At 48.1% G+C, this 27,682-nt stretch overlaps 12 protein-coding genes across 12 annotated transcripts; 7 read left to right on the forward strand and 5 right to left on the reverse strand.

Moving 5' to 3' along the window:
* Positions 1–1,695: 1,695 nt before the first annotated feature.
* TRV_03640 (endosome-associated ubiquitin isopeptidase (AmsH), putative) lies at positions 1,696–3,530 on the forward strand (the record flags this gene model as incomplete). The annotated part of the gene is made up of 2 exons (XM_003022191.1): positions 1,696–1,809; positions 1,887–3,530. 2 exons carry the CDS (start codon positions 1,696–1,698, stop codon positions 3,528–3,530), a joined length of 1,758 nt encoding a protein of 585 aa, XP_003022237.1.
* Positions 3,531–3,723: 193 nt separating this feature from the next.
* Positions 3,724–5,216, reverse strand: TRV_03641 (tubulin-specific chaperone c, putative; the record flags this gene model as incomplete). The annotated part of the gene is made up of 4 exons (XM_003022192.1): positions 3,724–3,930; positions 4,045–4,776; positions 4,861–5,021; positions 5,093–5,216. 4 exons carry the CDS (start codon positions 5,214–5,216, stop codon positions 3,724–3,726), a joined length of 1,224 nt encoding a protein of 407 aa, XP_003022238.1.
* Positions 5,217–6,059: 843 nt separating this feature from the next.
* TRV_03642 (uncharacterized protein) lies at positions 6,060–8,495 on the reverse strand (the record flags this gene model as incomplete). Its single annotated transcript, XM_003022193.1, has 2 exons — positions 6,060–8,225; positions 8,376–8,495. The coding sequence occupies 2 exons, from the start codon at positions 8,493–8,495 to the stop codon at positions 6,060–6,062; spliced, it is 2,286 nt and encodes a 761-aa protein (XP_003022239.1).
* Positions 8,496–9,713: 1,218 nt separating this feature from the next.
* On the reverse strand, positions 9,714–9,887 carry TRV_03643 (uncharacterized protein; the record flags this gene model as incomplete). Its single annotated transcript, XM_003022194.1, has 1 exon — positions 9,714–9,887. The coding sequence occupies one exon, from the start codon at positions 9,885–9,887 to the stop codon at positions 9,714–9,716; it is 174 nt and encodes a 57-aa protein (XP_003022240.1).
* A 426-nt stretch (positions 9,888–10,313) lies between these two features.
* Positions 10,314–11,066, forward strand: TRV_03644 (uncharacterized protein; the record flags this gene model as incomplete). The annotated part of the gene is made up of 4 exons (XM_003022195.1): positions 10,314–10,371; positions 10,562–10,603; positions 10,708–10,808; positions 10,893–11,066. The coding sequence occupies 4 exons, from the start codon at positions 10,314–10,316 to the stop codon at positions 11,064–11,066; spliced, it is 375 nt and encodes a 124-aa protein (XP_003022241.1).
* Positions 11,067–11,560: 494 nt separating this feature from the next.
* On the forward strand, positions 11,561–12,968 carry TRV_03645 (uncharacterized protein; the record flags this gene model as incomplete). Its single annotated transcript, XM_003022196.1, has 5 exons — positions 11,561–11,756; positions 11,911–12,109; positions 12,288–12,391; positions 12,545–12,745; positions 12,808–12,968. The coding sequence occupies 5 exons, from the start codon at positions 11,561–11,563 to the stop codon at positions 12,966–12,968; spliced, it is 861 nt and encodes a 286-aa protein (XP_003022242.1).
* Positions 12,969–13,550: 582 nt separating this feature from the next.
* TRV_03646 (uncharacterized protein) lies at positions 13,551–17,084 on the forward strand (the record flags this gene model as incomplete). Its single annotated transcript, XM_003022197.1, has 1 exon — positions 13,551–17,084. The coding sequence occupies one exon, from the start codon at positions 13,551–13,553 to the stop codon at positions 17,082–17,084; it is 3,534 nt and encodes a 1,177-aa protein (XP_003022243.1).
* Positions 17,085–17,371: 287 nt separating this feature from the next.
* Positions 17,372–18,416, forward strand: TRV_03647 (uncharacterized protein; the record flags this gene model as incomplete). Its single annotated transcript, XM_003022198.1, has 3 exons — positions 17,372–17,400; positions 17,553–17,932; positions 17,983–18,416. 3 exons carry the CDS (start codon positions 17,372–17,374, stop codon positions 18,414–18,416), a joined length of 843 nt encoding a protein of 280 aa, XP_003022244.1.
* Positions 18,417–18,997: 581 nt separating this feature from the next.
* TRV_03648 (uncharacterized protein) lies at positions 18,998–19,617 on the reverse strand (the record flags this gene model as incomplete). The annotated part of the gene is made up of 2 exons (XM_003022199.1): positions 18,998–19,498; positions 19,552–19,617. 2 exons carry the CDS (start codon positions 19,615–19,617, stop codon positions 18,998–19,000), a joined length of 567 nt encoding a protein of 188 aa, XP_003022245.1.
* A 1,671-nt stretch (positions 19,618–21,288) lies between these two features.
* TRV_03649 (uncharacterized protein) lies at positions 21,289–23,207 on the forward strand (the record flags this gene model as incomplete). Its single annotated transcript, XM_003022200.1, has 2 exons — positions 21,289–22,040; positions 22,106–23,207. The coding sequence occupies 2 exons, from the start codon at positions 21,289–21,291 to the stop codon at positions 23,205–23,207; spliced, it is 1,854 nt and encodes a 617-aa protein (XP_003022246.1).
* Positions 23,208–23,594: 387 nt separating this feature from the next.
* TRV_03650 (uncharacterized protein) lies at positions 23,595–25,194 on the reverse strand (the record flags this gene model as incomplete). The annotated part of the gene is made up of 5 exons (XM_003022201.1): positions 23,595–23,782; positions 23,843–24,099; positions 24,170–24,260; positions 24,336–24,835; positions 24,986–25,194. The coding sequence occupies 5 exons, from the start codon at positions 25,192–25,194 to the stop codon at positions 23,595–23,597; spliced, it is 1,245 nt and encodes a 414-aa protein (XP_003022247.1).
* A 751-nt stretch (positions 25,195–25,945) lies between these two features.
* Positions 25,946–27,636, forward strand: TRV_03651 (uncharacterized protein; the record flags this gene model as incomplete). Its single annotated transcript, XM_003022202.1, has 2 exons — positions 25,946–26,128; positions 26,203–27,636. 2 exons carry the CDS (start codon positions 25,946–25,948, stop codon positions 27,634–27,636), a joined length of 1,617 nt encoding a protein of 538 aa, XP_003022248.1.
* Between the last annotated feature and the right edge of the window lie 46 nt (positions 27,637–27,682).

Genomic DNA, 27,682 nt, shown 5'->3' on the forward strand with positions numbered 1-27,682 from the left:
GTGTAGCAAAGCAGGGAGAAGAGAGGAAGAGTAGATGCAGAGAGCAGGAGGAGGAGGAAGAGAAAGCGAGATTCTTTTGGTGTGTCTTGTGTCTTGTCTGGGCCTAAACTAAACTTAAGGCGGATTTTCGCTGGGTCTTGGGGGGGTTCGGGGGGCAGATGGGATGGCCCATGGAGCGGGCTTCGTTTCTTTTCTTCTTCCTGCAGAAATAACTTACTGACTACCAGCAGACAGACAGACAGGCAGCCAGACAGTCAGTCAGTCAGTCAGAGAGCAGAGAGGCGGAAGATAGACAGGGGAGTCAAGGACGGGCAGCAGCGCAGAGGGCCAGGAGACGCCAAGTAGTAACACAGGAGACTCTCTCTCTCTCTCTCTATACTCTTGCTGTTAGTTGCTCTTACGGAGTACTATCTGCTGCTTCTTCTTCTCTTCTCTGACTACTACTAACTCCTCTGTTGCTCTCTCTTGGTTACGGAGGATTTCTCTACCATGTATATATAGCCCCCGTCAGCGTCCTTTGCGTCTCCTCCTACAATCGAGTACTCCGTATATCAACTCCCAAAAGGGCCACCTGCTGCCGTCCATTGACCAGTAGCAAACCCCCGTCCCCGAATAACTCACGACGGGGGGCAGCCAGGACGGCGAGGACGGCCAGGGCCGCGGTGCTGCGTCTGCTTGCCCCAGATATGCAACTAACTGCGGCACTCCATAGTCGACGGCGGGCTGACTGGCTGACCAGCTACTCTGCTAGCTCCCAGCCAACTCCTTTCATGCTTTCATCCGGTTCATCCGCTGGTCCCTTCCCTCCTCCTGATAAAACCATGATCTGAGTCCAAGTTAACTAGTTAGCCCTTTCGTCTGCGTCTTGGTCTTCCTCTCTGCTGCTCTCTCCGTCTTTTTTTCTCGTCATCATCGACTCGTCTCGCCACTCACGTCGCTGCGTTTTTTGCTTATTCTGCCTTTTTTTTTTCTCCCTCTTCTTTTCTTCTTTCGTCATTGCTTTTTCTTAGTCTTCCTTTCGCTGGTAAGTTCAACTGGCCGGTTAGAAAGTTACCACCAGTCGGACTGCACCTTGTCCATCCAGTATTATTTTATTGGCTCTGCTGCACCGCAAGCGAAGAGAGAACAGCAGACATCGCAGGAGCAGCAGGGCCAGTACGGAAGTACACACAGTAAATATACAGCACCGCCGTTCGTCTCTTCTCTTCTCTCCTCTTCTTCTCGCCGTCTCTGTCCTTCACGGTCATCCTCGCCGTCGCCAACTTTCTTATATCAAATTCGACGTCGTCTCCGTCCTTTCCCTTTTTGGTAGTCTTGACATGCTGCGTTAAGGCTTATGTAATGATCTGCTTGCCGCTTTAAGCCAACCTTCGAACGACTTCAAAGAAAAAAAGACGAAGAAGAAGAAGAAGACGAAGACGAAGAAGACGAAGAAGACGAAGAAGACGACAAGGAAAGACGATAGAAGACAAGACGCAGGATGGAAGACGAAGACAGGTTGATGCTCAGGACGGCATGGCTTCCTTCTTCTTGCTGCCCTTCTGCGCTCCCTACAGCTTACTTCGCCCTGACTTAAGAGCCCGCCTGCTAACGATCCCCCCCACAGCCTCAAACCACCATCTCCACCTCCGCCAGACAGTGACAAGAAGTTAGAAGTAACAGAGAAGAGCAGACCCAGAGCCAGAGACAGTCGCCATGCTGCCGCCTCTGACCGTCGAGCAGATAGCTCGGCAGGCCGGTCAGTACGAGTTCGATCCCCAGGTGCCTCTTCGCTACTGGCTTCGCTCCGCCGGCTTGCTTGTCAAAGAGGTAGGCAGCCCTCCTCCCGCCCCCTCGCGTCATCAACCTATTCCACCTGCCACCGCCTCTGACATTGTTTACAACAGGCTCGAATATACGAACAAGAAGGCAACGACCAGCAGGCCTACCTCCTTCTCTTCAGACATGCCCAGCTCGTCCTCATCAACCTCACTGCCCACCCCGACGCCCGAGACCCAAAGAACAAACAAGGGCTGGCCGCCGCAAAGAAGGAAGTCCAGGCTTCACTCAACAAGCTGGAGATACTCAAACCTCGGATCCGCAGGCTACACGACCGGTACCAGGAGCTCCAGCAGCGCAGTCAAGCTGAGAACCATGCTGCGGCCACTACCACTGCATCTACAATGGAGGATCACACCGCAACCACCTTCTCCGATCTAGATGCTACCATTCAAAGCGCAACCACAGTGCAAGACCCAGCGCTGGCAGGCCGACCAGAGGCACTGCAGGCTGCTGAAAACAGAGACTTTGCCGTCAGACTGGCCCAGAGCGAGTTCAGGCGCAGGGCCTTTGCGCGTGGAGATGCCAGGCGGCCGTCATACGCCAGCTCGGAGGCCAGTGTTAGTACCGCCAACACCGCCAACACTACCAATACTGCCAAGATGGAAGGAGATGTACTCGCAAGGAGACTGCAGGAGGTTAGATCCATGCTTAGCAGCGGCCTATCAAAGTCTAATACTACTTCTTCTTCCTCTCCTACCTCGAGATCGCCCACTCTCATGCCTATAGAGCAGCATCTCTCCGGATACAGATACCCTTCTATCCCAAGACAGAGCTGCCAACACCATCATACCGGCTCCCACTCTCCTATCCGGCCCCCAAAGATCGAACAGGCACCACCAGTCCCAGGAAAGACACCAACCATACCCGCTAAGATACCCGACCCAGACATCACCTCCTCCTCCACCGCTGCGTCAACTACCTCTCTTCTTCCCCCACTACCAAGCAAAGTGCCTCCCTTACCTCCTAGGGCAGGCTCAGTGACTCCTTCGCCCTCACACACCCCTACCCACTCACGCTCCAACACCCGCACCCTTCTCTCTTCTCCTCCAAAGCTACCTTCCAAGCAACCTCCTACCCCAGACACAGAGAAGGACATCCTCCACCCCTCAACATTCACCTTCAAGCCATCCTCCTACCTCGAAAATGGTACTCCTCTCCGCACAATCTTCATCTCTCCTGATCTACGTACCCAATTCCTCTCCCTCGCCGCCCCCAACACTGCCGCTAACCTAGAGACATGCGGCATCCTAGCGGGCACCCTCATATCAAACGCATTTTTTATTTCGCGGCTTATTATCCCAGAGCAAGAATCTACCCCAGATACATGCGAAATGCTCAATGAGGCTGCTATATTCGAGTACTGCGAGGCAGAAGATCTCATGGTTTTAGGCTGGATCCACACTCACCCGACACAAACTTGTTTCATGAGCTCAAGAGACCTGCATACCCAGTCCGGCTATCAAGTAATGCTGTCAGAGAGTATCGCCATTGTCTGTGCACCCAGCCACGAGCCGAGCTGGGGTGTTTTTCGATTGACGGACCCCCCGGGCCTGAAATCAGTGTTGAACTGTACTCGACCTGGCTTGTTCCACCCCCACGACGAGACAAATATATATACCGACGCCCTGCGGCCAGGACATGTGTTTGAAGCAAAAGGTCTAGATTTTGAGACTGTTGACTTACGACCATCGACATCGTCACAGAAATGATTCTTTCTTTTTCTTTTCATATCTCAATTCCTTACTTCATTATGCATGTATTCATTAATTAATAATAATAGACCTTGCTTTCACAGCTTTCAACAAAAAACCCATACCAAGTCTATGCCTTGACCGCCCCTTGCCTCCCTGCTATAACACCTTTCAATGCATAATCTACAAGACATGATGATCCAGAGCCAGCCTAATTAGCAAGACTAGTCACGCCCGTCTTCTCCAGGATCTCTGTCAGCTTCATTCCGCGCTTATCCCCCAGTATACGGCCCCACACATGGTCCTCAACCGTATCCTCATCCTCCAACACGCTCCAGTTCGGACTAGGCTCGGGCTTCAACCAATTGAAATCTTCTACAAGAGACCATTTATCCGCTTGCTTTCCGTTCTGGGCAGACTATCGCCATTAGCACACATAACCAACCAAAACATACACCCAACCCAACATAAATAGGAAGCAGAAAGTAGAATGTAGAGGAAAAGCATAACGCACCGAGCCGGAAGTACTCACGAACGCTTCTGGGAGCGGACTAAACTTGATATCCACACATCCCTCTATAATCGGGTTTGTGGTACAGCTCAAGTAAACAACTACGTTATTGCAATCGTGCATTCGGAATTGATGGCATGTGACCACCACCACCGAGTCAATAACGTCGCTAATGAACGCTGGCCCGTCGACCTTGCCAAATATTGCTAGACTATCACAAGAGTCGCGGAATATACAGGTGGAAAACGATCGGCCCAGCTCGGGGATCGACGACATATCGATGACAGATTTCTGGACACTGCTTACCGAGAGGGATGCGTTCCGCAGAGGGGCCGAGCCAGGTAAGGTGGCATGTGAGTTTTCGATATCGCTGAATGATATCACTTGTGCAGCTGGCAGTTGTGATTCAGATCGTTGTGGTTGGAGCTGCTCTTTCTCCTCCTGCTGCTGCTCCTGTTCCTTTACTGTTTGCTCCCCCTGTTGTGTTTCTTTCTTTCCTTCGTCCACTGCCGTCAATGGTTTAGGTTCCATATTGTCAGTAACCTTTTCGTGACTGACCAAGGCAACGCGTGTAGTTGGTTCCGGACTTGGGTTCAGAGCCGTTGTTTGAGGCGTTTCGGGGGTATCTTGCATCACTTCGTCAGTTGTGTTCTGGACAGGAGTGGGTTGGCGAGACCGCTTGAACGCGAATCGTTTGCGCGGAGCAATTGCCTCCTTTGCATCAGCGAATTTCTCCTGAAGCGCCTTTATAGCCTGTTACACCGTGAATACATCCTGAGTATTAGCTCTCACACGATGAAGATATTTGTATTAACGGGTTGGTTCCTAGTAACATACCGAGGCGTATGCCCGCTGATCGTAACTGGGTATATAAGTGGATGCATCTTTGACTTCATCTGACAACCGTGAAATGTCCGCCAAACAATAATCAGCAGCACTGGCTTGTTCACCCCCTGCTGCAGGCGTGGTGTGAAGCTTGGTAATTCTTTCTTCTACCTCTGTACAAATAGAAAGTTTAGTTCACTGATGGGCAAATACCAAGAAATCAATGGCGTCTAGTTTGACGTACTAGTCACTTCCTCCTGGAAATACCTGAAGAATTTGTCGTTTGTGGATTGCGCCTGTTGGTGGTCAGCGGCGTCTCCGCCGGCGTCCTGGACAAGGCATTCCTCTTCTGTATCCTTTGATAGCATTGCTGATGGTATCTATAATACTGTTGGATATATCCAATGGGTTTACACGCGTGGATCGTGCGCACGGATTGTGTGTTATTGTGAGGGCGAGCCAAGGGGCAACAGCTGGTATATGGGCGAAAAAATTTGACTCCGAGTAACTACGTCATAGGCCAAATCGCGGTCCTATTCAACACCGAAGCTAGTATGCAGTGACCGTAAACCCCTTTGAGAGGCGTTTATTCATAGGAAAATATTGTGCTTTGGGTATCGGTAGTGAACTGTAGTCGGAAATGCTCAGGGGTCGAGGTTGCTCACAGCTCTGGCAAAAGGAAAGACTTCGACGTTTCTTTCTGCGCAAGAGCCCCACTTTGGGTGGTGACGCAGGGGCCAGGCAGACAGCGTCTAAATAAGGTTATTACTAAGCACGCTTTGTTTTTCTCGTTTGGTTTGACTTCATCTAAGTAAGGACAGAGTACGTCGAGGGGGATAGGAGCAAGAGGCAGTAATGCCAGTAGAATATATTATCGTGAATATCAAGACAAACGCGTCTGTTCTACAGAGCTATGTGTACATCCTCAAAACAGACCTTAGCGCCCATTCACCGTACAATTTATAAAACAAGGTTCAAGATATCAAACGACTGACCGAAACGAGAGGACTCCAGGGTATCATGATGCAACAAAGGAAAATGTCTATAACGAGCAGTATGTGATCAGAGATGGAATGAAAACAAATGACTGAAAGCAAATGAATCCGGCTGGAAAAGCAGGGGAAGATGTGTGACGTATGTATAAATGGGAAATTATTAAACAGGATATATGAGACAAGAGGATATTGAAAGAAGAGAAAATGTAGTGTCTCCTACTCCTCGAGTAAGGATTCCTGTAGCAGGTCGTGATTGAGGTTTTCTGGATGAAGTGACACTGGCGCGGGGGGAGGAGGGCGTAGGCCAAGTATAGGGCCGTTCTGGTTAACGCCTGGCGGTCTTGGCACCAAGGACCCTACTGTCAGTGAAGAAGCGGTGCTGCCTGGTTCATCCACCGTGTTTGTGGACCACTTTTCTCGAACCCAGCTGCCCATGCGCTTTCTAATGCCAATAGTTCGAGCAGATGCTCCGGTCTTTGAGGGTACGGTAGACTCTGACGATGCCGAAATGGTGGAAGCCGCATCGCTGTGGATTTGGGAGGCACTGTCAGATACAGCACGGAGATTTCCTCTCGTATTAGAGGATACCACAGAAGAAAGTAAAGAAACCGACGTTTGCTCCCCAGTCAAAGATGCTTTGGGTACAATCGCATTTGTCTTTGATATTATTGGCGAGGGAGATGGCAACATGATGCTGGTATTCGAGACGCGCTTTGGAGGTCTTGGGAAGAAACTTGGATTGCCTCGTAAGGCTAAAGCGGGGTGTTTGCTTGTCGTATGTAAATCCATGCCAGAGACGGACAAAAGACTCTCATGGGAATTAGAACGATGAAGTTGACAAGAAATTTTGGGTGACTGAATCGGGGTACTGTTATTGAATTCCAGAGCATCACCAAGCGGATGAATAGATGAGTTAAGGTCGCGCGTCACTTCATCACCGGGTCCACTAGATGAATCATTGCACCTCGACGAGCCAATGCCTTCGCCGTCAAGCTCTTGTTGCGGGTTATGTCCTTTCTCAACAGTACTGTTTTCTGCTCCATTGCACTCGACCGGTTGGTTCACATCGTTGTCAGGCCGTGTACCAGCTAGCCCTTCAACTGAGAGCAGAGACGATTCAGCCTTATCTAGCTCATCATTTTCATTAATAGAGCGGAAAGAGGCATCTGAAAGTCGCGGACGATGGCTCTGTTTGTTGTATCGGGGAGGCGAAAATATTACGCTCTCTGGACTAGTGGGACGCGACGATTCAAAGCCCGAATCGTGGCGGTCAAAGATAGACGACGATCTATACCCGGAAAGCGGTGAGCTGGGTATTGAGGACAGGGCAGACCCTGCTCCTGGTAGTGAAGATGAAGCCTGGGAAAATGCGCTAGCAACGGATGATGCTGAGTTGGTAGGCCTGTGCATGGCCTGTGACATTGGGATTGCCCGAGAAGGATTTTCGTGGAGAGTTGGGGGTAAGACGGGACGTCTTTTCCGTTGACGCCGGTGTATGGGAGTAGATTTTTCCTTTCTCGATGGCGTTGAGATTGGATTGTGGAAATGATGGTGAACATGAATTTCCTGTGGCATTTGATCCGGTAGCTTGTCTTCATCAAGTTCCTCGCTGAGGGAAACAAGATTGCCGTATGTATGCTCTTCACTCGGGACGGGGTCAAGAGGCTGGTGAAGTAGAAGTTGCTCGCGTAAATATTTGACGTCCTCATTGGAATTATGAAGCATCTCCTTCAACTCAGTAACACATTGTTGGAGACTTGCATTGTCCTTCAATATGTCCCGTACAAAATGAGAGACCACATTCGTCCCGGTTCCGTTCCGCGATAGCGAAGCAGTAGCCGCGGCACCTTTGATCCGGCCGGCAGCCGTATCCAGCTCTCTTTCCACCATGCGTCTTCTTTCTAGCCTTCCGATAAGCTCGACATGTCGCTCACGCTCTTTTCGGGCTTCCCTTTCTATCCGATCTACTTGATCATGCAGATCCCCGAGCGCACACTCAGCTTTCCTCCATCTTTGGATTGCCACACTCTCGCTTTCTTGGGTCAGGATGAGAGTATCCTCCAGCTTGGCCTGCTCGTTCTCAAGCTGAAGTAGTTGTTCCTCCAACTGCTCAACACGTTTGGTGGAAGATGATAATCGTCTGACTTCCAACTGGGTACTCTGCAACGTAGTGGTCAAGGTTCTAACCTGCGCATCCGACTCTATCAGCAGCTGGTTCAACTTTTCCAGCTGGTCGAGCAGGCCACGGTTCTCTTCCACAATCCGCGCATTTTCGGCTTCGGTCTCTTTCTTGCTCGTTTGCAGTTTCTCCATCTCCGCGGTCATCCGGTCCCGAGTGCTCTCAGCTTCGATTTTGTAGGATTCATGACGGTCAAGTAGGGCCTATATACAACCGAAGACGGGAGGAAATGTTAGCAGGGATGCAATATATCTAAATATTCAGACGTCAGAGGAGCGTAGGGTTGATATATATTGTAAGTGGCCAAAAATGATTCGTCCAACATGGGCCAACAAGGCAGCCTGCATGCGTACCTGACCAAGCCGTGCAGCAGTTTCCACATCCCGTTCCAACTCAGCCAGAGCAGCTGAATTATGCTCAAGATACGCACAGTCACCCCTCCCACAACAACATTCTAATTTCGACGCAGGCATCTTGGAACGCGGGAGCGTTCATGAAAATCAGGCAAGGCTCTTCGTATCAGGGGCGAAGCTGAGGTCTCGGCCTACCAGCATTTCGCGAGGGAGCTAGCCGTCCGGTGGAGAAGCCCGAAGGAGACTCGATACAACCAGAGTAGAGGCGAGATTCCGGTTCTCTCTCTTCCCCAGAGTCACTAGTCGAGGGTGTTGTCGGTGATTCTTGCTTCCACGTCCACGCTGGTCGACTTTCTTCGATCTTGCGGGCGGATGATGAAATGGTGTCAGGTGCAAGCCAATAATGGGAATAATAGTGGTGGCGGGGGAAAGGCCCTCGGGACAACGCGTAAACGACCAGTAAGGGCGTCGAGCTTCGTGTCGATGTGCCAGGCAAAAAGGAGGCTAAGGGATCTGCGTCAATAATAGTGAAGTCGCTATAACTATCATCAGCTCCGTCAAAGGCTCTTCTTACATGTGCTGCGTCTCATCGGCCATCCCTGTCTGGCCCAGAGAGCGTGCTCGTGGGCCGACGATTTACGGTTACAGCGTGCTACGTTCATTGATGCTCACTCAACATTAGAGCTAAATCAAGCAGATACCAATATTTAGTATGTGATATGCGCATTCCACCATTGTCTGTGACGGTATGAGCGATGTCTCCGCCTCGTATTACTATATCTTTTTGGTTACTCAATCAGGGTTGGAAAAAACCGAGTCTCATATGTAGCCGTGACTTGAATGTGAGAGAGCATACGGAGTGTTTTTCCCTGCGTTAGCAAGCTCGTCGTATATCCCAGGGGAAAAAGAGTAGTCGGGACGTATACATGTGTACCCAGTGCCGGATGACCATTGAACAGCAGTCGTAAATGTGACAGAGGCTGGATCTCTTATTCTATGAATACAATGTCTAAGTGGAGATTAGATATCAGTTGGGAGTCGGTATCCCAATATCATTGTGGTATGAGTGATCGTTGATAGCACAGGGCCGGAAACTATGTCAATCGCGCGCCAGTGTGGTTCCTTCGAGTCCGTTGGGAACGAGCGCAGAGAGTGAGTCAATGCTCTTGCCTGTCAACTCGACTAGTTATCGATCCATGTGAGATGAGCGGGCGTTGTGGAACAGAGACCAGCTCGAAGGACTGAGAAGATCCAGCATGTTATTTATTCTCACATCCTGTTGTATCTCGCAATGTAGCCGGGAGGAGTGATCCGGAGAGGATCTATGTCACTAGAATCCTATGTCTGCTGGTTTGCGCCCTTATTTCCGGTTATATTAAGCGGCGGAACACTGTCTGAGACGCTTTGAATCTTCTTATACTCCTCCTCAAGGCGTCTCTGCATCTCGAAATCAGCCTGTCGTTCTCGTTTGATTCGCTGCTGCTCCATATCTCGCTCAACCCCGGCATGCATTGCCTATCGGAGAGAACATTAGCCGCTTCCTCAGCCTTCAAGACAGCAGAGACCAGTCTCCGTCCTCCTTACCAATCGTTCTGATTCTTGTGACCAATGAACAAAGTAGACAATGCCCGCGGTCACAAGGGAGGTGACTCCAAGGGTGACCTTCGAAGCTCGAGACATGGTTCCTCTTCTTGTCCGGAGCCCCGTAACAGTGGAGGGAGCCCAAAGGAAGCTGGAGGCTTTAAGGCGGAGCTCGTTGAAGGGGCAAAGGAGCTTGCTCTGTCGTCACTGCACTCGACGTAAACTTGCAGACAGCAGCAGCTCGGGTTTTTCGTCCAGGAACCCTTGAAGCAGTCACGTGGGCTGTCAGCTAGTGTTGGCCCGGGCGCTAGTTAGAGGGTGGTTTTAAAGCGGGAAGGGCGAGCCCCGTCATCAATAATGACGGCACTCCAGGACCATTCCACCCCAGCAAGACAGACCGACGAGACACAACATGGTAAGAGAACTCGCTAGTAGACGTTCCTGAGAACCAAAAAACGGAAGCTGACAATGGATGCTGTAGGCTGCACAAAACTCCGCCGGAATCCAGACCCTCCTCGATGTATGATTGCCTGCCCGCCATACACACCGGAAACATCACTAGCTAACATGAGATGGATAGGCGGAAAGGGAAGCTCAGAAGATAGTTCAGACTGGTATGTCTTCCACTATGGCTGTCGACCCTGCATGTAACTCTCACTAACTTGTCCTCTAGCTAGAGAATGTCAGTTAACCCTTCGTCATACCTCATCTCGTAATCTGCAATAGGCTCCCTAACTTCCTCTCCCCTTAGACCGCACGAAGCGCATAAAGGACGCCAAGACAGAAGCGCAGAAGGAGATTGAAGACTACAAGAAACAAAAGGAAGAGGAATTCCGAAAATTCGAAGCTGAGGTAAATACTCTCGTCTCTGGAGTGGTAGACGATGAGGCGAAGAGACGAGCGGACTATGCTGACACTATCTCTGTTTCTCTCTAGCACTCGAGCGGAAACCAGAAAGCCGAAAGTGACGCAAACAAAGATGCAGAAGCCCAGCTCCTTGAAATCAAGAAATCCGGGAAAGATAAGGGCAACAAGGTCGTCGAAGATCTCATCAAGACTGTCCTAGATGTCAACCCCCAGGTCCCAGAGAAGCTAGCTAAGAAAGCTTAAATTACACTCAGTGACTTGTTCTATGTTTAACGGCTCGGTTGAGACTTGACATTCTTCTTCCTGTGTTCGGGGTCTTCATGCTTTTATATACTGGTAATCATATGCTGTTTGTCGAAAACTCAAGGAATTCCATAATCGTTTGTGGTAGGCATGAAGATATTTAGGGATGTGGTTTTGTGCAATTTGCATGTAGCTGTGAATAGAGGAATAGATAGCTTTTACAGCTGACTACATGATTTGACTTTTGCGCTGCTCCAAGTACCTAGTAGCATCAATCACATGGAAAGTTTCAGCTTGTTTATTTAACTACATCAATTAGCAAGATAAAATATTTCACATTTATCAAAATAACCAGCCTCCTTTCCATTTAACTGTATGTTTTGACCGAATACTTTTAACTACAAGCGTTGTCCACGTCTCATTCCCTGCTGGCAACTTCATCACATCATAGGCTAATCAGCCACCACCACCACCACCTTCATTTGACAGGAATCATGAAAACAACAAAACTATTGGGCCACCATTCATATACGAAAGCTCAAAAATCCTTATTCTATTTGTCACGGCCCCAGCAATCCCGTCGATTCAGCTTCTTTAGCCAAGACCGGACGAGTCGATTGCTGGATCGCCGTCTTGCTGGACTTGGCCATCTTATTAAAGACGAATATGCTAATATCCGACATTCATATTGTGAGTGCTCAAAAGAAATTATATCCACCCCCCTCCTCAAGGCATCTATCCACGTACCCTTGACCTCTGACTGGTAGACGCTGCACGAATGCCTTATTTTCATGTGAGGCAGTGAAACCAAAGCATCCTATAGTATTAGCACACGGTCTTCTAGGTTTTGACGAACTTCGAATCGCAAAACGAGCTTTGCCAGCCATACATTACTGGAGAGGGATCAAAGATGCCTACTCTATTAATGGTGTGGAAGTCATCACCGCTCCTGTTTCTCCGTCCGCCTCCATTGAACAGCGGGCAGAAGAGCTGTTGCAAGGAATTGAAAACAGGGCGGAAGGCAGAAAGGTTAATATTATTGCGTGAGTCCTCTTACATACTAGTTCCTTCGTCTTATCCAATATACTAATTAAGCCGGCTGTGCAGACATAGCATGGTATGTTCTTCTAATACCTACTTGAGAGATCATAGGCTCACCATCTTCGTCAGGGGTACGATATCTACCACAGCTTTGACTGCATACAGCTCAAATTAACCCAGGGACTTCACGTTAAGTGGACTAGATGCCAGGTATATGATCAGTAAACTACGACCAACGACATTCGAAGTCGTCTCATTGACAACCATAGCTACGCCCCACCGAGGTCAGTATATATGCTACCTTTTGCATCATATATTCGTGACCATCTGATTAATCAATTTCATCCAGGCTCAGCTGTGGCCGACTATATTCTTGAATGGCTAGGCGGTCCGTTACAACCAATCTATCTTGAGGTACAGCAGCTTACCAGCAATAGAGGAGCGTCTTTCCCAGCTCTACTTTATACTTGGCCGCCTAGGGTTGGAAAATGGAGCATTCAAGCAACTCACCCGGGAATATCTCGCCCACACATTCAACCCTGATGTTATGAATGTGGATGATGTCAAGTATAAGCTAACGAATGCGGTACCAGATGCTTCTCCAGTTCAACTTGCTGATATAAACCTAGGTATTATTCGTATGGAGCCGTATTATCGCCGAATACCTGGTCGATGTTTAGCCAATCACGCAGGATACTAGACAACGAAGAAGGCCCGAACGATGGCCTCGTGAGCGTTGCAAGTAGCAAATGGGGTTGCTACAAAGGTACGCTAGTTGACGTCAGTCATATTGACTTAATCAATTGGACAAATCGCCTTAAGTGGTTTGCTGCAGAGATAACTGGAAATAGAAAGAAGTAAGTCACATGGTACCCTAAATGTGTTATCAGTGGGTAACCGATCTCTGGTGATTGAATAGGTTCAATGCTGTGGCATTTTATCTTGACATCGCGGGTAAGTCATTTGCTGGAAGGTCCTGGCTGCGGGTGAACGAGGTCTGATGCACTACTAATCGGAATTAGACATGCTCGCAAAAGAGGGGTTATAGTTGGTGTGTTACCAGCGAATAGATGCACGGGGTACGGTGGGGTTATAGGACTGGTCCTGGAGATACTGGTTTTGTGTCGAGCTTGCATAGAATGATATGTCATATCATGTATATAATTTGTAAGAAAATCAGATTATTAATTGGCAATGGTAGAACATCATTAGTGCATTGCATAGCAAATTTCGTCACAGAAATGAGGACATGCCGGCGGGAGCCCCCAATAAGTTGGAGTCGCTGTCTACATGTTACTGGATTTTCATTGGCCAATTAAGCGCAATAAATGACGTATGTCACGTGACCACGCGTTTATTGATATGACGCGAATGTCTGCGACATTTGACAAAAACCATCATTGGGCAAAGGACCTTTAAATTTCAGTATCATGTCGAATAGTGATGGTTACAGTTTTGTCAGATTCCGATGAACCTCCCTGTGCGGATACAGACCCTTCCATTCTCTCTGAAAGCCCGCGGCCAGCAAAACGACGACGCGTCTATAACCCTCCCGTCTCCTCTCCCACAGGTATAAGTAGCCAAGCCGAGGAGGCGGAAGAAGAGGAGACAGGGGAGGATAGTTTGGACGATGAAGATGGGATTAGCATAGGATCAAATAATGAAACGGAAGAGGAATCAGAGGATGGGCTTCCGCCCCAAAAGGCACAAATCCCAAAAACTAGGGGGGAGGCCCCAAAGCAGCAGGCGAACAATTTAAAAGTATATCAACCGAAATACTATACAAACCAAGAACCGGTCTTTGTTACTCAGTTGACACAACCATCTTCGAGTCCTTCAAGGATCCGTGGGCCGCGATGGAAAAAACCTCAGCCACAGCAACACAATCCAAGCCCGCCGAGACCACCACCTCCTACACATTCTCCTTGTCCTCCTATATACCCTCCTCGACAACAATCAAATGGAGATTCTAGCAATCTGCAAAACGCTGAAGGCTCTGATGAAGATATCAAAGCAGCCATACGCGAATCCCTTAAATCACTACGAGAGGAGACATCTGTTCGTGGGACAAAAATAAGGAACCGGATTGCTAATAACCCCGTAGAAAAAACGGGCGATGTTTCCTCTTTACCACCAGCTGCGGGAAACAGCCCGGACTTGACTGCACTAGCTTTGGATTTTGATCCTGATGATATCCCTGATGTGTTTGGTTCTTCGCCCATATCTTCCCCTCGACAGACTCCCACAAATGGGCGCGTTACTAGTCAATCTCAGACCGGGCTTCAAACCTCACAAAGAAAACAAACAAACTCTCAACCAAAAAGCCTTCGCCAGACCACATTATTTGGCGGAATTGCAAGCAACCAATCCCCATCTCAATCGGCGACCTCCAGGAACTGGCCTTTGGCCACTCAAAACGAGGTTCCAACACATCATGCGCTTAATTCAGAAGCCCTGGAAACGTGGACGTATCCAATGAATTTGGGGAGAAAACGTGATTATCAGTTTAATATTTCCTACCGCGGTCTGTTTCATAACCTTCTTGTTGCCCTACCCACTGGTCTTGGAAAGACGTTCATTGCTGCGACTGTGATGCTTAACTGGTTTAGATGGACAAAATCTGCTCAGATTGTATTTGTCGCTCCAACTAAGCCACTCGTTGCGCAACAAGTTGATGCATGTTTTAATATTGTTGGAATTCCCCGGTCCCAAACCACGATGCTTACAGGAAATGTGCCACCTGGCTTAAGAGCGACAGAATGGGAATCGAAGCGTGTCTTTTTCATGACACCTCAGACCCTTATTAATGACCTCAAGAGTGGCATTGCTGACCCAAAGCGAATTGTGCTATTAGTTGTTGATGAGGCGCATCGTGCCACAGGTGCATACGTATACGTTGAAGTTGTCAAGTTTATCCAACGATTTAATACTAGCTTCAGAGTCCTGGCGTTAACCGCGACTCCGGGCTCAACGGTTGAGACAGTCCAGGAAGTAATTGACGGATTGAACATTTCAAGAGTCGAAATACGCACTGAAGCCTCTCTGGATATCCGTGAATATGTACATGCTAAAAACGTGGAGACCATCTCTTTCTCTAACTCTGACGATATGAAGCTTTGCATGGATCAATTTTCAAAAGCATTGAGGCCCGTTGTTGAGAAACTTCGTAACATCAATGCATATTGGGGAGATGACCCGATGTCCCTCACTCCTTTTGGGTTAACTGAGGCCAGAAAAAAGTGGATTATGTCGCCAGCAGGTAGAACAGCTAACTGGGGTTTAAAAGGAATGGTCAATAGCATATTTACAGTCCTGGCTAGCCTAGCTCATGCCATCGAGCTTCTCAAATACCACGGAGTTGGACCTTTTTATCGTAACTTGGTGTCGTTTCGTGATGGTCCCACTGATGGAAGTCAAGGGAAAGGAGGAAAATATGGTCGACAGATCATGGATGATGCGAATTTTAAATCCATGATGACTACGTTAAGGTCAAAAATGACTGATGCGGATTTCATTGGCCATCCCAAGTTGGAATACCTCAAACGAGTTATTTTGAACCACTTTTTGGACGCAGATACCAACAGCCACACGGCTGATTCACCAAAGACACGAGTGATGGTGTTTAGTCATTTTCGTGACAGTGCAGAGGAAATTGTCCGGGTTCTCAAAAAACACGCTCCAATAATCCTGCCACATGTTTTCGTAGGCCAGGCAAGTGCCAAAGGCTCCGAAGGCATGGACCAGAAGAAACAACTAGAAATTATTAAGAAGTTCAAAGAGGGAACGTATAACACCATCGTTGCCACTTCTATTGGAGAGGAAGGCCTTGATATTGGAGAAGTTGATCTTATCATATGTTACGATTCTTCAGCGTCGCCTATTCGTATGCTGCAGAGAATGGGGAGGACCGGAAGAAAACGTATGGGCAAGGTCGTTCTCTTGCTTATGGAAGGCAAAGAGGAGGAAAAGTACTTCAGGGCAAAGGATGACTACGAGAAGATGCAACAAATCATTGCTTCTGGATCTCACTTTACATTCCATGAGGACAAATCTCCTCGCATTATTCCACGTGATATCCAGCCGAGAGTAGATGAGAAACGCATTGAGATACCCATAGAGAACTCGCAGGCGGAACTACCGGTGCCTACAAAACGTGGCCGCATACCGAAACGACCACCAAAGAAATTCCACATGCCCGACGGGGTTCAAACAGGCTTCACGAACGCCCTAACATTGACCAGTGCTGATAAGAAACCTAAAAAGCGGAAGAATTTACCTGAACATCAAGAACCAAGCCCAGAGCTTGCAGAACTCCCGCCCTTGAACGAGGTTACTCTTACTCCAGATCAAACTCTCCAACTGAGACGGAATTTTCAGACCGTGGCTGGAACGGCACCACAGGTCATGCGCTTCCCTCGAGTTGACGCTTATCCAGCTCTTCAAAGATTCTGTCGGCCCACTGTAGATGTGCCGCATGGGACCCTGACCCGCAATCTAACAAAGGCGGTCCGTGAAATGTCGGAATTTGGCATTGATTGTGATGAAAAATACGAGTCTTACCTTCCTGACATTCATAACTGGGAACCCGACGACAAAGTGCCCTCACCTATTTCCGACGATGGCCATGAACAAGATTCTTCTATTGATAAACTAGGCAACGGCATAGTTACTAAGACACTCGACCGGCAGCAGAGAACACAGCAGGACGATCAATCTGAGCGCGGGCTCTCATTGATGTGTACCCAGGCCTCCGGCTCGTTCGGTTTCAACAACGATAACATAAATGCACCTGAGCATAGCGCTGATGATGATTTCGCTGACATTGATCAGTTATTTGCGGAATCCTTTGCTAGCAACGATCCCTTTGCTCGAAAACCCGCTGCTAAGACGACAAGGGATGTAGTTCCTGTTGGGGAGACAAACGAAGATGTTGCTCATATTCTTAGTGATTATAGCGGGTTTTCTAGTGATTTCTAGACACTATATAATTACTTACCACCTGCTCTTTGGCGTTTAGGTAGAAGTGATGAGGACATGACTTTTGCATATAATATATTAAAAAAAAACGTTAACTATCTTGCATCGTTTCGAGAATGGAGCCGTGGCGCGTGGAAATACGGTAAATTTAACGCCTTTTTGCCACGCACCTAGTCAGCTATGTTCGTCATCTTTATTTACTCCATCTCGGTATTACCTCCTCAGACATCAAACTCCTAGACCAACCCGCAATCCGGAGCTTTCTGTTTCTTTCTCCTTCCAGAACCATGGCAGACACACAGTTTGATAGTGCCTTGTAAGTCACTCGTCCCTCTCCTGCTCTTCAATCTGTCGCTAGACACCCCTCCCCCACTTAACGGGAAAGGCATCCCCAGTGTATTCGCCAGGGGGTATCAACCTAGGACCTCCAGATGTGCAAAATATCTGATAATAGGTACTTGAAAACAGAGACCTTCTTCGCCGTCTATCCCCCAGAAATACAAAAGAAAATTTACATAACATCACCACACTGGTTCCCGACTTGACCGAGGACCTCCTGGCATCCGTGGACCAACCCCTCGAAGTCCGACGATGCCCCCGATCAAAGCGCGACTACTTGCTTTGTGACTACAACCGTGACGGAGACAGCTACCGAAGCCCGTGGAGTAACGAATTTGACCCCCCAATTGAAGACGGAACAGTACCGAGTGAACGCGTGAGAAAACTGGAAATTGAAACGAACAAGGCATTTGATATTTACCGGGACCTTTACTACGATGGCGGAGTTGGTAGTGTTTATTTCTGGGACCTTGATGACGGGTTTGCTGGTGTGGTGTTGCTGAAAAAAGGTATTTCATCTCACCTATCAAGGTGCTCGTCATGAACTGACTCGGTGTAGGGATCACCCCTGGCTCCAAGAATTCTGGCGCCTGGGATAGTATCCATGTTTTTGAGGCTACCGATCGCGGACGAACGTGTCACTATAAGCTGACAAGCACGGTTATCCTCCATCTGTCAACCGGTTCAGACACCCTTGGGGAGATGGACCTGAGCGGCAATATGACGAGACAGATCGAGTCGGATATGGCCGTGAACGGTGATGAGAGCCACGTAGCAAACGTGGGACGTCTGGTTGAAGATATGGAGTTCAAAATGAGAAACTTGCTACGTATGATTACGCAAAATTTATGTTTCCCCGTCGCCTATATAATGATGCTAACGACAGTTCTCTTAGAGGAGGTTTATTTTGGTAAAGCGAAGGACGTTGTTTCTGAGCTTAGAAGTGAGTATATAATCAGATGTTTGCCTTGGTATTGCTATAGTGAATACTAACTTGCCAATTTTAAGGTCTACAACCGCTGTCCGAGACAAACGAAGAGAAGTCCGCCCACCGTAATGTTATCAATGCTATGATGAAATAGAAGATCATTCGTATTATCGGACCTTGGGACCAGATTTTCGAAAGCGCAAATCCCTACCACCTTGCCATTCCTGTAAATAGACACGAAATATATGGTAAATGTGAATTCGACAACGATAAATGTTCTCCTTCGCTCTAACTATTCGTTTTGTTGGAGTACATTCACATAGCCACGGGGGCGGCTTTTCTCCTTTGCGTAGGAGCTAGATGATCCGAACAAATCATATACAATCGAACACTGCAGCTCCAATCGACCTCCTATATTATTGATCTGTCTCGTTGAAGTTTGATATGCGATTGTTCTCTCTCTCTCGAGTAGTAAGCATAGCGTGGCAGTTAAGGTAGGTACGCATTGCTACAGTTAGCAAGCACTTTCTTCAGGGCGGCAATAAAGTGCACAAGAAGTTTTCAGTTAGACAGGCCCCGTCATTGGGAACAAATGGGTATTGTGCATGCTCTTAGGAATATGACGATGGTCAATTATCAGACATTATCAGTCCACATCCATGGCCTGTTTCCCGCCTGCATCAGCCTGAGCCGCGGATGAATCAGGGTTCTCATTCCCTTTTTTAGCGGTAACAATTTTCATAAAACGGCTAGCTTCCGCCCACAGTTCCGCCTCCTTGTCTTTTCCGACTGTATCCTTTCGGCTGTTCAGCCAGCTCGTTTCAAGAGGATTGACAGTCCCAGGTGACAACTGGGTAGTGGCACCTGCCCCAGCGACCATGCTATCCCCTGCTTTAAGGGAGATAGTAGGTTCAGCACGAATTATCGAGGCTTCCTCTAGAGCATAGACTTGTCGGCGTAGTTTGACGTCAACTGACGAAACAAGAGCAAAGTACTGAGAGCACGCGGTTTTGAAAGCTTTTTTACGGGAATCAAGAGACGCGTCTGTAGTCGAACTACTTGTCTCTAAGTCTCCTTGGGATAGTGACGCGTTGTTGGTGAGAGACTGGATCGCAAGTCCGGCAGACTGCAGTATCTGGGCTACATCCTATATCCAAAGTCAATATTAAGCACGCATGCGCAAGTGACCACCACACGTACCTTATCAACCTCATTTAATTCATTTATTCGATCAGCAGGGCTAAAGACTGCTTTCTCCGACTCCATTTTTACTGCCTCGCTCTCAAGTTCTCATCTCCCCCCTTGGATTAATTGTGTCCTCTCCATCATCATCAAACCGGAGGTTGAGAGTAGCTGCTTATGTAATATAACAACTTATATGTCACGTGATATAACTGGGGCCACTTCGCGGTTTGTCGCAACTTCTGACCTTCATTTCTTTTATACACAGACAAGCAACCAATCCCTCGTACTCTCTTGTCGCATAGACATCTCAAATCTGTCACGACGATTCCACTGCCATGAGTCGTGTTCTAGCTTGCGAGGTTTTCGACTATCTGAGATTTTGACTTACTACATTACGATCCCTAATACCCACGTAATACAGAGAACGGATCGCCTTGACAAGATATCAAAAAATTTCCAATATGTCGGGACCTGCTGGAGCACCCAGCTCTGGCCCCAGGAGCGCCAGCACCGGCCCTGGTAATGGAGTTGCAATGCCGTCTCAACATCAGCAACCTATATCCAGTGGACCTTCCTCTGGTGGTGCAACACCAGCTGTACCCAACAGACCCGGACCTGTATCCCAGCAGGATTTGAACCAGATTGTAAGTCAACTTTATGCTCATGTAGCTGGATGTACATGGTTTTTCTTTTCTCTAGAACAGCAGAGTTTGCTGTACGTGGGTTTTTGCCTTTTCCCTTTTGCTTGTCCCTTCTTTTGGTTCTTTTGTTATGCTGCTTTTTATATCTACATTTATATCCCAAATGCCTTGGCCTTTGATAAACACTCAAAATAAGTGTGACAATATTCATCTATATTTCAATTGTTGGTTGCCCCAAACCAGGACAATATATTCACTACCTTTAAACTGTTTGGTGGAGCTAGATCTAGCTTGTGCACTTCATGCTTTAAATGTCTCTTTAAAGGCACTATATCCCAAGCTAGAATTCTCCTGTTACTGCACCTCACCCTCAGTTGCCAAAGGTGGAAAAATGTATCCCCGTCTCCGTCTATCAATTTCACACCAGTTCCCCATGCCCTTTATCCTTTCCACAGACTCATCCGTTCTTGCTTGGGTTTCCTTCCTTTCTCTCATATTACCCAGGCATTGCAGCTGTCATACAAAGGACAATGGGGGGAAAGTGTCCAGTTGGATGGCAGCCAGCGGCCGGCTGGAGTTCGGAACCAGAGGAATCCAACCCGGAGGATGAGAAAGTTGCGCGTCTCAATCAAATCGTGGGTTCTGTGTCAAAGTGTTTGGCTGTTTTGTTATGTTTTTCTTCGAATTATGCTTATGATTTATATTTTGTTGCATGAGATCAATGCTAATGAGTATCGCTATAGGTCATTGACTATTTGGCTAAAAAGGGCTATAATCGAACAGAAGCCATTTTCCGAATGGAATCATCAAATCAAGAAATCGATGGGCGCCCTTTGTTGCCAGTCTCGACTGATACCCATCCGAAATTCAGAGCTGCCTTTGGTTTGTAGCCATCATCACTATTTGAATGTATGCCGACACGCAACTAACTTGCAGGTAATTTCTAGAAATGACAAAGTTATGGGTCGAAGATAATTTGGAGATTTACAAGGTATTACTTCCTTTGATCACTATTTGGACTGTTTTCTAACTCCTGGTACTCGTCCAGCCCGAACTTAGACGCGTTCTTTGGCCCCTTTTTGTCTACTCCTATTTGAATCTCATCAAAGCTATGGCACCATTGGAAGGCCGCCAGTTTTTTGAAGCAAACAAAAATTTGTTTCTTCCGGAGCACACGGACGATATTCGTGCACTGCAGACACTTGGGCTTCCAGAACATGTTCAGGATAATAATATAGCTAAGCTATACCTCGACAACAAATACCGGCTCACTTTGAGCAACCCCGCTTTCTCCAATCTCATGCAATTCCTTGAAACTAAACATAAGGAGGGTGGAACGGTTATGTCGGCCTTGTTGAGCAGTTACTGTACCATCATTACAAAGGATCGTGCTTCTGATGACCGGTTCAGTTTTGGCGCAATGCTTGCCAGAGGCAAAGATTCAGCCGGCGTACCTGCTGAAGATGAAGGAATTCCAGGTCACCACCCCGGCTCTGCTTATACTGGTGACAATCCTGGAATAGCTGGGGCCCTTCCTCGACTCAAACTAGGACAGTTACCCCCAGAGGCCACATTAGAAGGAGATGTTCGCGGGGAGTTAGAGGAGGAAGACTCTAAAGAAGATCTTGGGCCTGGAAAAGTAACCCTTGTCCAGCATTTTGACCAGATGATCAAGAAAGAAGAAGACCTTGATGCTCCTTCTCGCTCAGAAATCCCATACCCTCCTTCTACTGCACGTGATGTGGCTATGGAAGTCCAGAAAGTGAAAGAAAATCGTGACAGGTTTAAGATCGAAGGGCGAAGTGGAGGTGTTGCTCCTGGAGTTAGCGTCTGCATGTTTACTTTCCACAATGCAAACCAAGGGTATGTATCCGAGCCCGAGGACTAGGGTGACAAACCCGAGCTAATCATATGTTTTCTTTGTTTAGAATTACTTGCATGGATTTTTCTGGAGACAACGCTCTTGTAGCTGCCGGTATGCAAGACTCTTACATTCGTGTTTGGAGCCTGGATGGGCTCCCTATCCCTCCCACATACCCAGATTCGGACGATTCCACCCCAAAAAATTCCCACAGATTGTATGGCCATTCTGGTCCAGTTTATGCAGTGTCATTTGCTCCGTCCATAGCAAGTCCAGACGATGCAGAGGTGAAAACCAATGCTCGTTGGCTTCTTTCCTCATCCGCGGACCAAACTATCCGTCTTTGGTCCCTTGATCTTTGGAGGTGTATTGTTGTGTACAAAGGCCATGCTGGTCCTGTCTGGAGCCTGTCATGGGGGCCATTCGGGCACTATTTCGTTTCTGGTGGTCATGACAAAACTGCAAGGCTCTGGGTTACCAACAAGATCCGACAGCAACGTATCTTTGTGGGACACGATCAAGATGTTGATTGCGTATGCTTCCACCCAAATTCTGCCTACGTATTCACAGCGAGCTCTGACCACACCGTTCGCATGTGGTCTGTAAGCACGGGGAATGCTGTTCGTATGTTTACCGGCCATACTGGGAACATCACTGCTGTATGCTGCAGCAACGATGGACGACTTCTTGCTTCTGCTGATGACCATGGGACTATCATTCTCTGGGATCTTGCCCCTGGAAAACTTCTTAAGCGCATGCGTGGCCACGGAAAGGGTGGTATCTGGGCTTTATCTTGGAGTGCCGAATCCAACGTCCTTGTTTCCGGCGGCGCAGACGGCACAGTCCGTGTTTGGGATGTCGCAGGACCCCCTAGTGAAGCTTCCACCGGGCAAAGCCGCGTGCTCACAGAGTCGGGAGGTGGAACCAAAATCGATGCTTCAAATTCGACGAACGCAGCACCTAATCAATCAGCAGCAACAGCCGCATCTGTGACCGGAGCTCCAAAGTCAGGCTCAGCCAAGGGAAGCTCTTCTAAGAAGAAAAAAGGAAAGGATGCGGTTGTTACTGCCGATCAGATCAGCGCATTTCCAACTAAGAAAACTCCGGTTTTTAATGTCACGTTCACCAGAATGAATCTAGTAATTGCCGGAGGAGCATATACTCCCTGAAACGACATTTACCACTGAGAATATCCTACTCTTTCCAAGGTGTTATGGGGCAGTATTGTGATTTCAATGCCGGCGTTCAGGTAGAGCAAGGAATCCAAAGCAAGGGCGCTGGCATTAGTTGTGGTTAGGTCTACTGGCAGAATTAGTTAATTTCCATACGTTGATTATCTTTCCAATACTGATACAGGATGAAGGCAAGTCTCAGCCGATTAATGCAATGTATTTCATACGACGAGTTGGTAACAACCTCCTATAACGTCTGGTATCTCCAAATAAATTATTATTATTATTATTATGCAGCACTATATACCATCGACAATAACGATGCAAAAGTTCTCCGGTATATCAGCAAATAACAGGGGGATTTTAACGAGTAGGTTGAATGTTTCATTTCTTAAGACCCCATTTTTGCGCGCTATCCTTGGAGGCTAACATGTCGCTGACTTTGGGAGGGAGAACAAGGGCACTTCTGTCATTGCGTTTATAAAAGTCGACTAATATCTGTGCAGTTTTAACAGGCTGATCTTCATGGATAAAATGGCCAGCCTCTGGGAAAACTTGGAGTTGATATTTCCCTGTCATATCAAAGCATTAGTTTTGAATACAGCAGAGTGTTAATGAAGTAAACTGCCTACCCTGCATCTGTCCGATAATCAACTCCTTATCTAATCTATCGGTTCCTGCCAAAAGAAGCAGTTTACCTCCACGAGCCTCTAGAAATTTCTTGCTGAGACCAGTGAACCAGTTTTCCCAAAAGGGTTTCGTTTTGGCAAGGTCTGTACGCCATTTCCAAGATGCAGCTACATGTGAGTCTATAGATGGTTCTTCGCGCAGAAGGCCTTGGACTGACACTCGTGCGGAAGCTGTGTTGCGTATCGTTCGGGATCGAGTACTAGATCAACGTAAGAATTTGGGTTGAAATAAATAAATAATATAACAGCATAAATTATCCAGAAACGTACTGCCATTCAATACCCGATGCTAGAGATGGAAAACTTGACGGTCTGGTAGAAAGGTATGTCTCCATACTCTGAAGTGCATCGATTGCAGAACCTGAACAACCATGACCAAAAAGACGAGTTAGCTCCTAAGAGTCCAAGAATGGGGTTTTCAGTTTTCTTAACGTACCCTCTACGACGTCAAGCACAGCATAAGCTAAAACGTTCGACCCTAGTTCTCCACTCTTCGCAACATGGGTAACCACAGCACCTCCAAGACTGTGACCAACTAGAACAAGTGGGGGAATAGAATCCCATTTCAACTTTTCTTTGGTTTTCTTGACGATATATATAAGATCACGGCTTAGGGTTTCCAGTGTTAGGTCTTGTTCATATTTCTGCGAATCGGTTGTGCTCTGTGTTGTAAGCCCGTGGCTTCTAGCATCTAATGATAAAATGCCAGCTGTTGGTAGAGCTCGTCTGATTTCGGCAGCACAAGCAGCAAACGATAGACCAGATGAGCCTGCTCCGTGATGCGTGACGAAAAGGGGGCCGGATTTGGTAGGGGAAGTGAAGTAGACGTGATGATTTATTTGAAGGCCATCCATATCGTCCTCAATGAAAAGTTCTGTTTCAAAGAAGTCATTCCATGGAGAAGCAACGAAATTTGACCTTGATCGTGCCCTTTGGCTGAATAGTTAGAATTGGGAAAGACCTAGCAAAGCTTTTCTGATGGGGTACATGTTGCAGGTATTATGATGTATACCTATTGGAGTATCCCAATGAAAGCATACAAAGTCATGTAGTAACACATAGGGAAGGAAGACAAATATAACGTACCCAGACCCACGCTCAAATAACTTCTGGCTCTGCGAGGGCACTATCGTACCCGTGGAGGAAGCCGACGACGCTGACGATGAATCGTCCTCATGATGATCATTATATACCTCAGGACCGGACCGGCTTTCAGTAATCTCATCAAATACTGGCACCTCAGGCGGCAGCTTTGCAAGCCGTGATTTGGCGAAAGACTTTTGGAGGTCGCTCATGGTATCTCGTCTCTGCCCAAAGGGGGAGGGGGTATCTCAAGAAGCTGCTGGACAGGTATCACAGCCGCGCCGTTGGTGGAACAAAAGGGAGGGCAGATATCTCTTCCTTTATCAAACGTGTCTTAAATTATCTATTCGGTATAACACATGCTGTAGTTCAACGTCTAATTCAACTTGATGTGATGCATTATCAATCTTCAAAGCCGTCGCTTCTCTGGTTCGAAGATGGGATGCGATGCGATGTTGCTAGTTTTAGGTACCTAACGTATGTAATTTACACAACTTTAAATACAACTAGTCCTAAAGAGGGCGATGTATCACGTGATTATATGACGTCACCGCCCGCCTGTGTTATTTCTGCCCGTCCAAAGCTTGGAAGGACGCAAAGGGCGACTGAAGGTTCTGCCTTTGCCACATGCGAGGAGAAAGCAAGTAAGATGCTATGCTGAACCAAGGCGGCAGATAGGCGGGCCTTATATGTGTATTGTGTCTAGTATTGCTATCATGAAGTCAATCTTGTATGACCTGGGCCCCGGCGGTGGTGGTATAAATACTAGTGGGCACAGCTCCTCTGCCAACTTGCTGCCAGCTTCGATCGTCTTTTTGACACCCCCGGAGAGCTCTTAATCGATTTCAACGACCAGGGAACCGGCTTAACTTGGACAGCTCCCTAGAACTGTCCGCCTAATTACTTTGTATTCCCTGGAATAAAGTTGTATGTGCTAAAGAAAAAACAAAAAGGCCCTCGAGAATGTCACCCCTTTGGGGTTTACGGCACAACGGCCGAGAAGAAGGCCGGGAGGACGGGGATGAGGAAGAATATGTCGGCGAGACAGGCCGTCCTGATAACAGAAGAAGAGCTCAGGATGTGGACGAAAGGACACGCCTCTTGCCGGCTGAAGGAAACGGATACCTCCATCCAGACGATCCAGCGGTATGTTATAGATGAGCTCAGCCTCGCGTGGATGTTGGCCAAGCTAATTCGTCATTCTTGCCATCTTGATTCAGGTATCGCCATACAATCTATGGAGTGTCCGGGCCCTGAGAGGACTCACCCTGACGGTGTTATTCATATCACTTCTTTGGTGGATTCTGCTACTCATATCGATCTTCGTCAGCCCCCCTGGGATGAGCAACCGGGGGTCCGGCTTCTTTGATTTCTCCTTCACCACTCTGACGATATCAAACTTGCTTATTGCATTGATATTCTTTGCCATCCCATCCACACCTATGACGATATGGGCTACCACCTTATCCGTTTTGCTGAGCGTCAGCCTATTTCTCATGCTTGGAGTTCCACGGCTTCGCATTGAAGAAGGCTGGGTGGGCATTGCATCAGCAGCATGGGCAGTCGTTATATCTCTCTATCTGGTAGCCCAGACTCGGTTGGTGGCCCAGGGTAAGAGGCAAGAAGAGGAACGGCTGACTGGTCGAGAGGAGACTCGCCGATCCCTCGCGGAATGGCTGGCCATCCTCGTTCAGATTATCGTTATGGCGGTTACCGTACTTGTTGGCATCCTACTCATGTCCACGTTGAGTCTGCGCGCAAAGGACGCTACCCTGGAGGCCCCGGGGCAGAGGTATTATGTCGACAGCAACAAGTACCAAGTCCACCTTCACTGCATTGGTGGTGACCATTCAACCTTGAAAAACAGCAACGAGACGACCGTTACTGTCCTCCTTGAAGGAGGTGAGTCACCAGTGGAATATACATTCCAAAAGTGGGTGGATGAAGCCTACCAACACGGTGTGATCAAACGATACTGCTACTGGGACCGCCCCGGCATCGCTTGGTCGGACAATGCACCGTCTCCTCACTCGGCAGGAATGTCGGCAGATGCCCTTTCAGAGGCACTGGCGATGGCCGATGAAGAAGGCCCGTGGGTTGTAGTGTCGGCCGGCGTCGGTGGCATCTACAGCCGCATCTTCGCCAGCCGACATCTTCGCGACATCCACGGTATCATGCTTATCGACACGCTCCATGAAGACCTGCTTCACAACCTGGGCAAGCCAGGCCGGGGGTTGATGCTCTGGATCTGGGGTATATTATCTCCACTTGGCATTGACAGGCTGGCCGGCGCAATCTTCAAGGGCCGGACTCGAGCAGACCGTGTCTGCGGCATGCGAGCCTATCAGGGAGGAAAGTTCATCAAGGCCGAGCTCCAGGAAAGCCTTGTTGCGGATTCCATCACCCGCAGCGAGATTTCGAGTGCACGACATATCCAGAGCCCATCCACCCCTCTGGTAGTCGTCAGTTCAGGCAAAGAGGTAAGACGAAGCCAGACCTGGGCTGATAAGCAAGAAGATTTGACCAAGATCACCAAGAATCTTGTTGCATGGGACGTTGTCAAGGGAGCACCGCATCAGGTCTGGGACACCCTTGACGGACGACGGACACTGGAGAAACGACTAGGAGAACTGGTGAAGCAGGCTAAACACTGAAAGCCCTTGATCTTGACCCTCTCGGTTGTCTTTTGATCCCTGTATG

This window comes from Trichophyton verrucosum, assembly GCF_000151505.1.
Source record: "Trichophyton verrucosum HKI 0517 chromosome Unknown contig00298_1.f1.exp, whole genome shotgun sequence".
Lineage (NCBI taxonomy): Eukaryota > Fungi > Ascomycota > Eurotiomycetes > Onygenales > Arthrodermataceae > Trichophyton > Trichophyton verrucosum.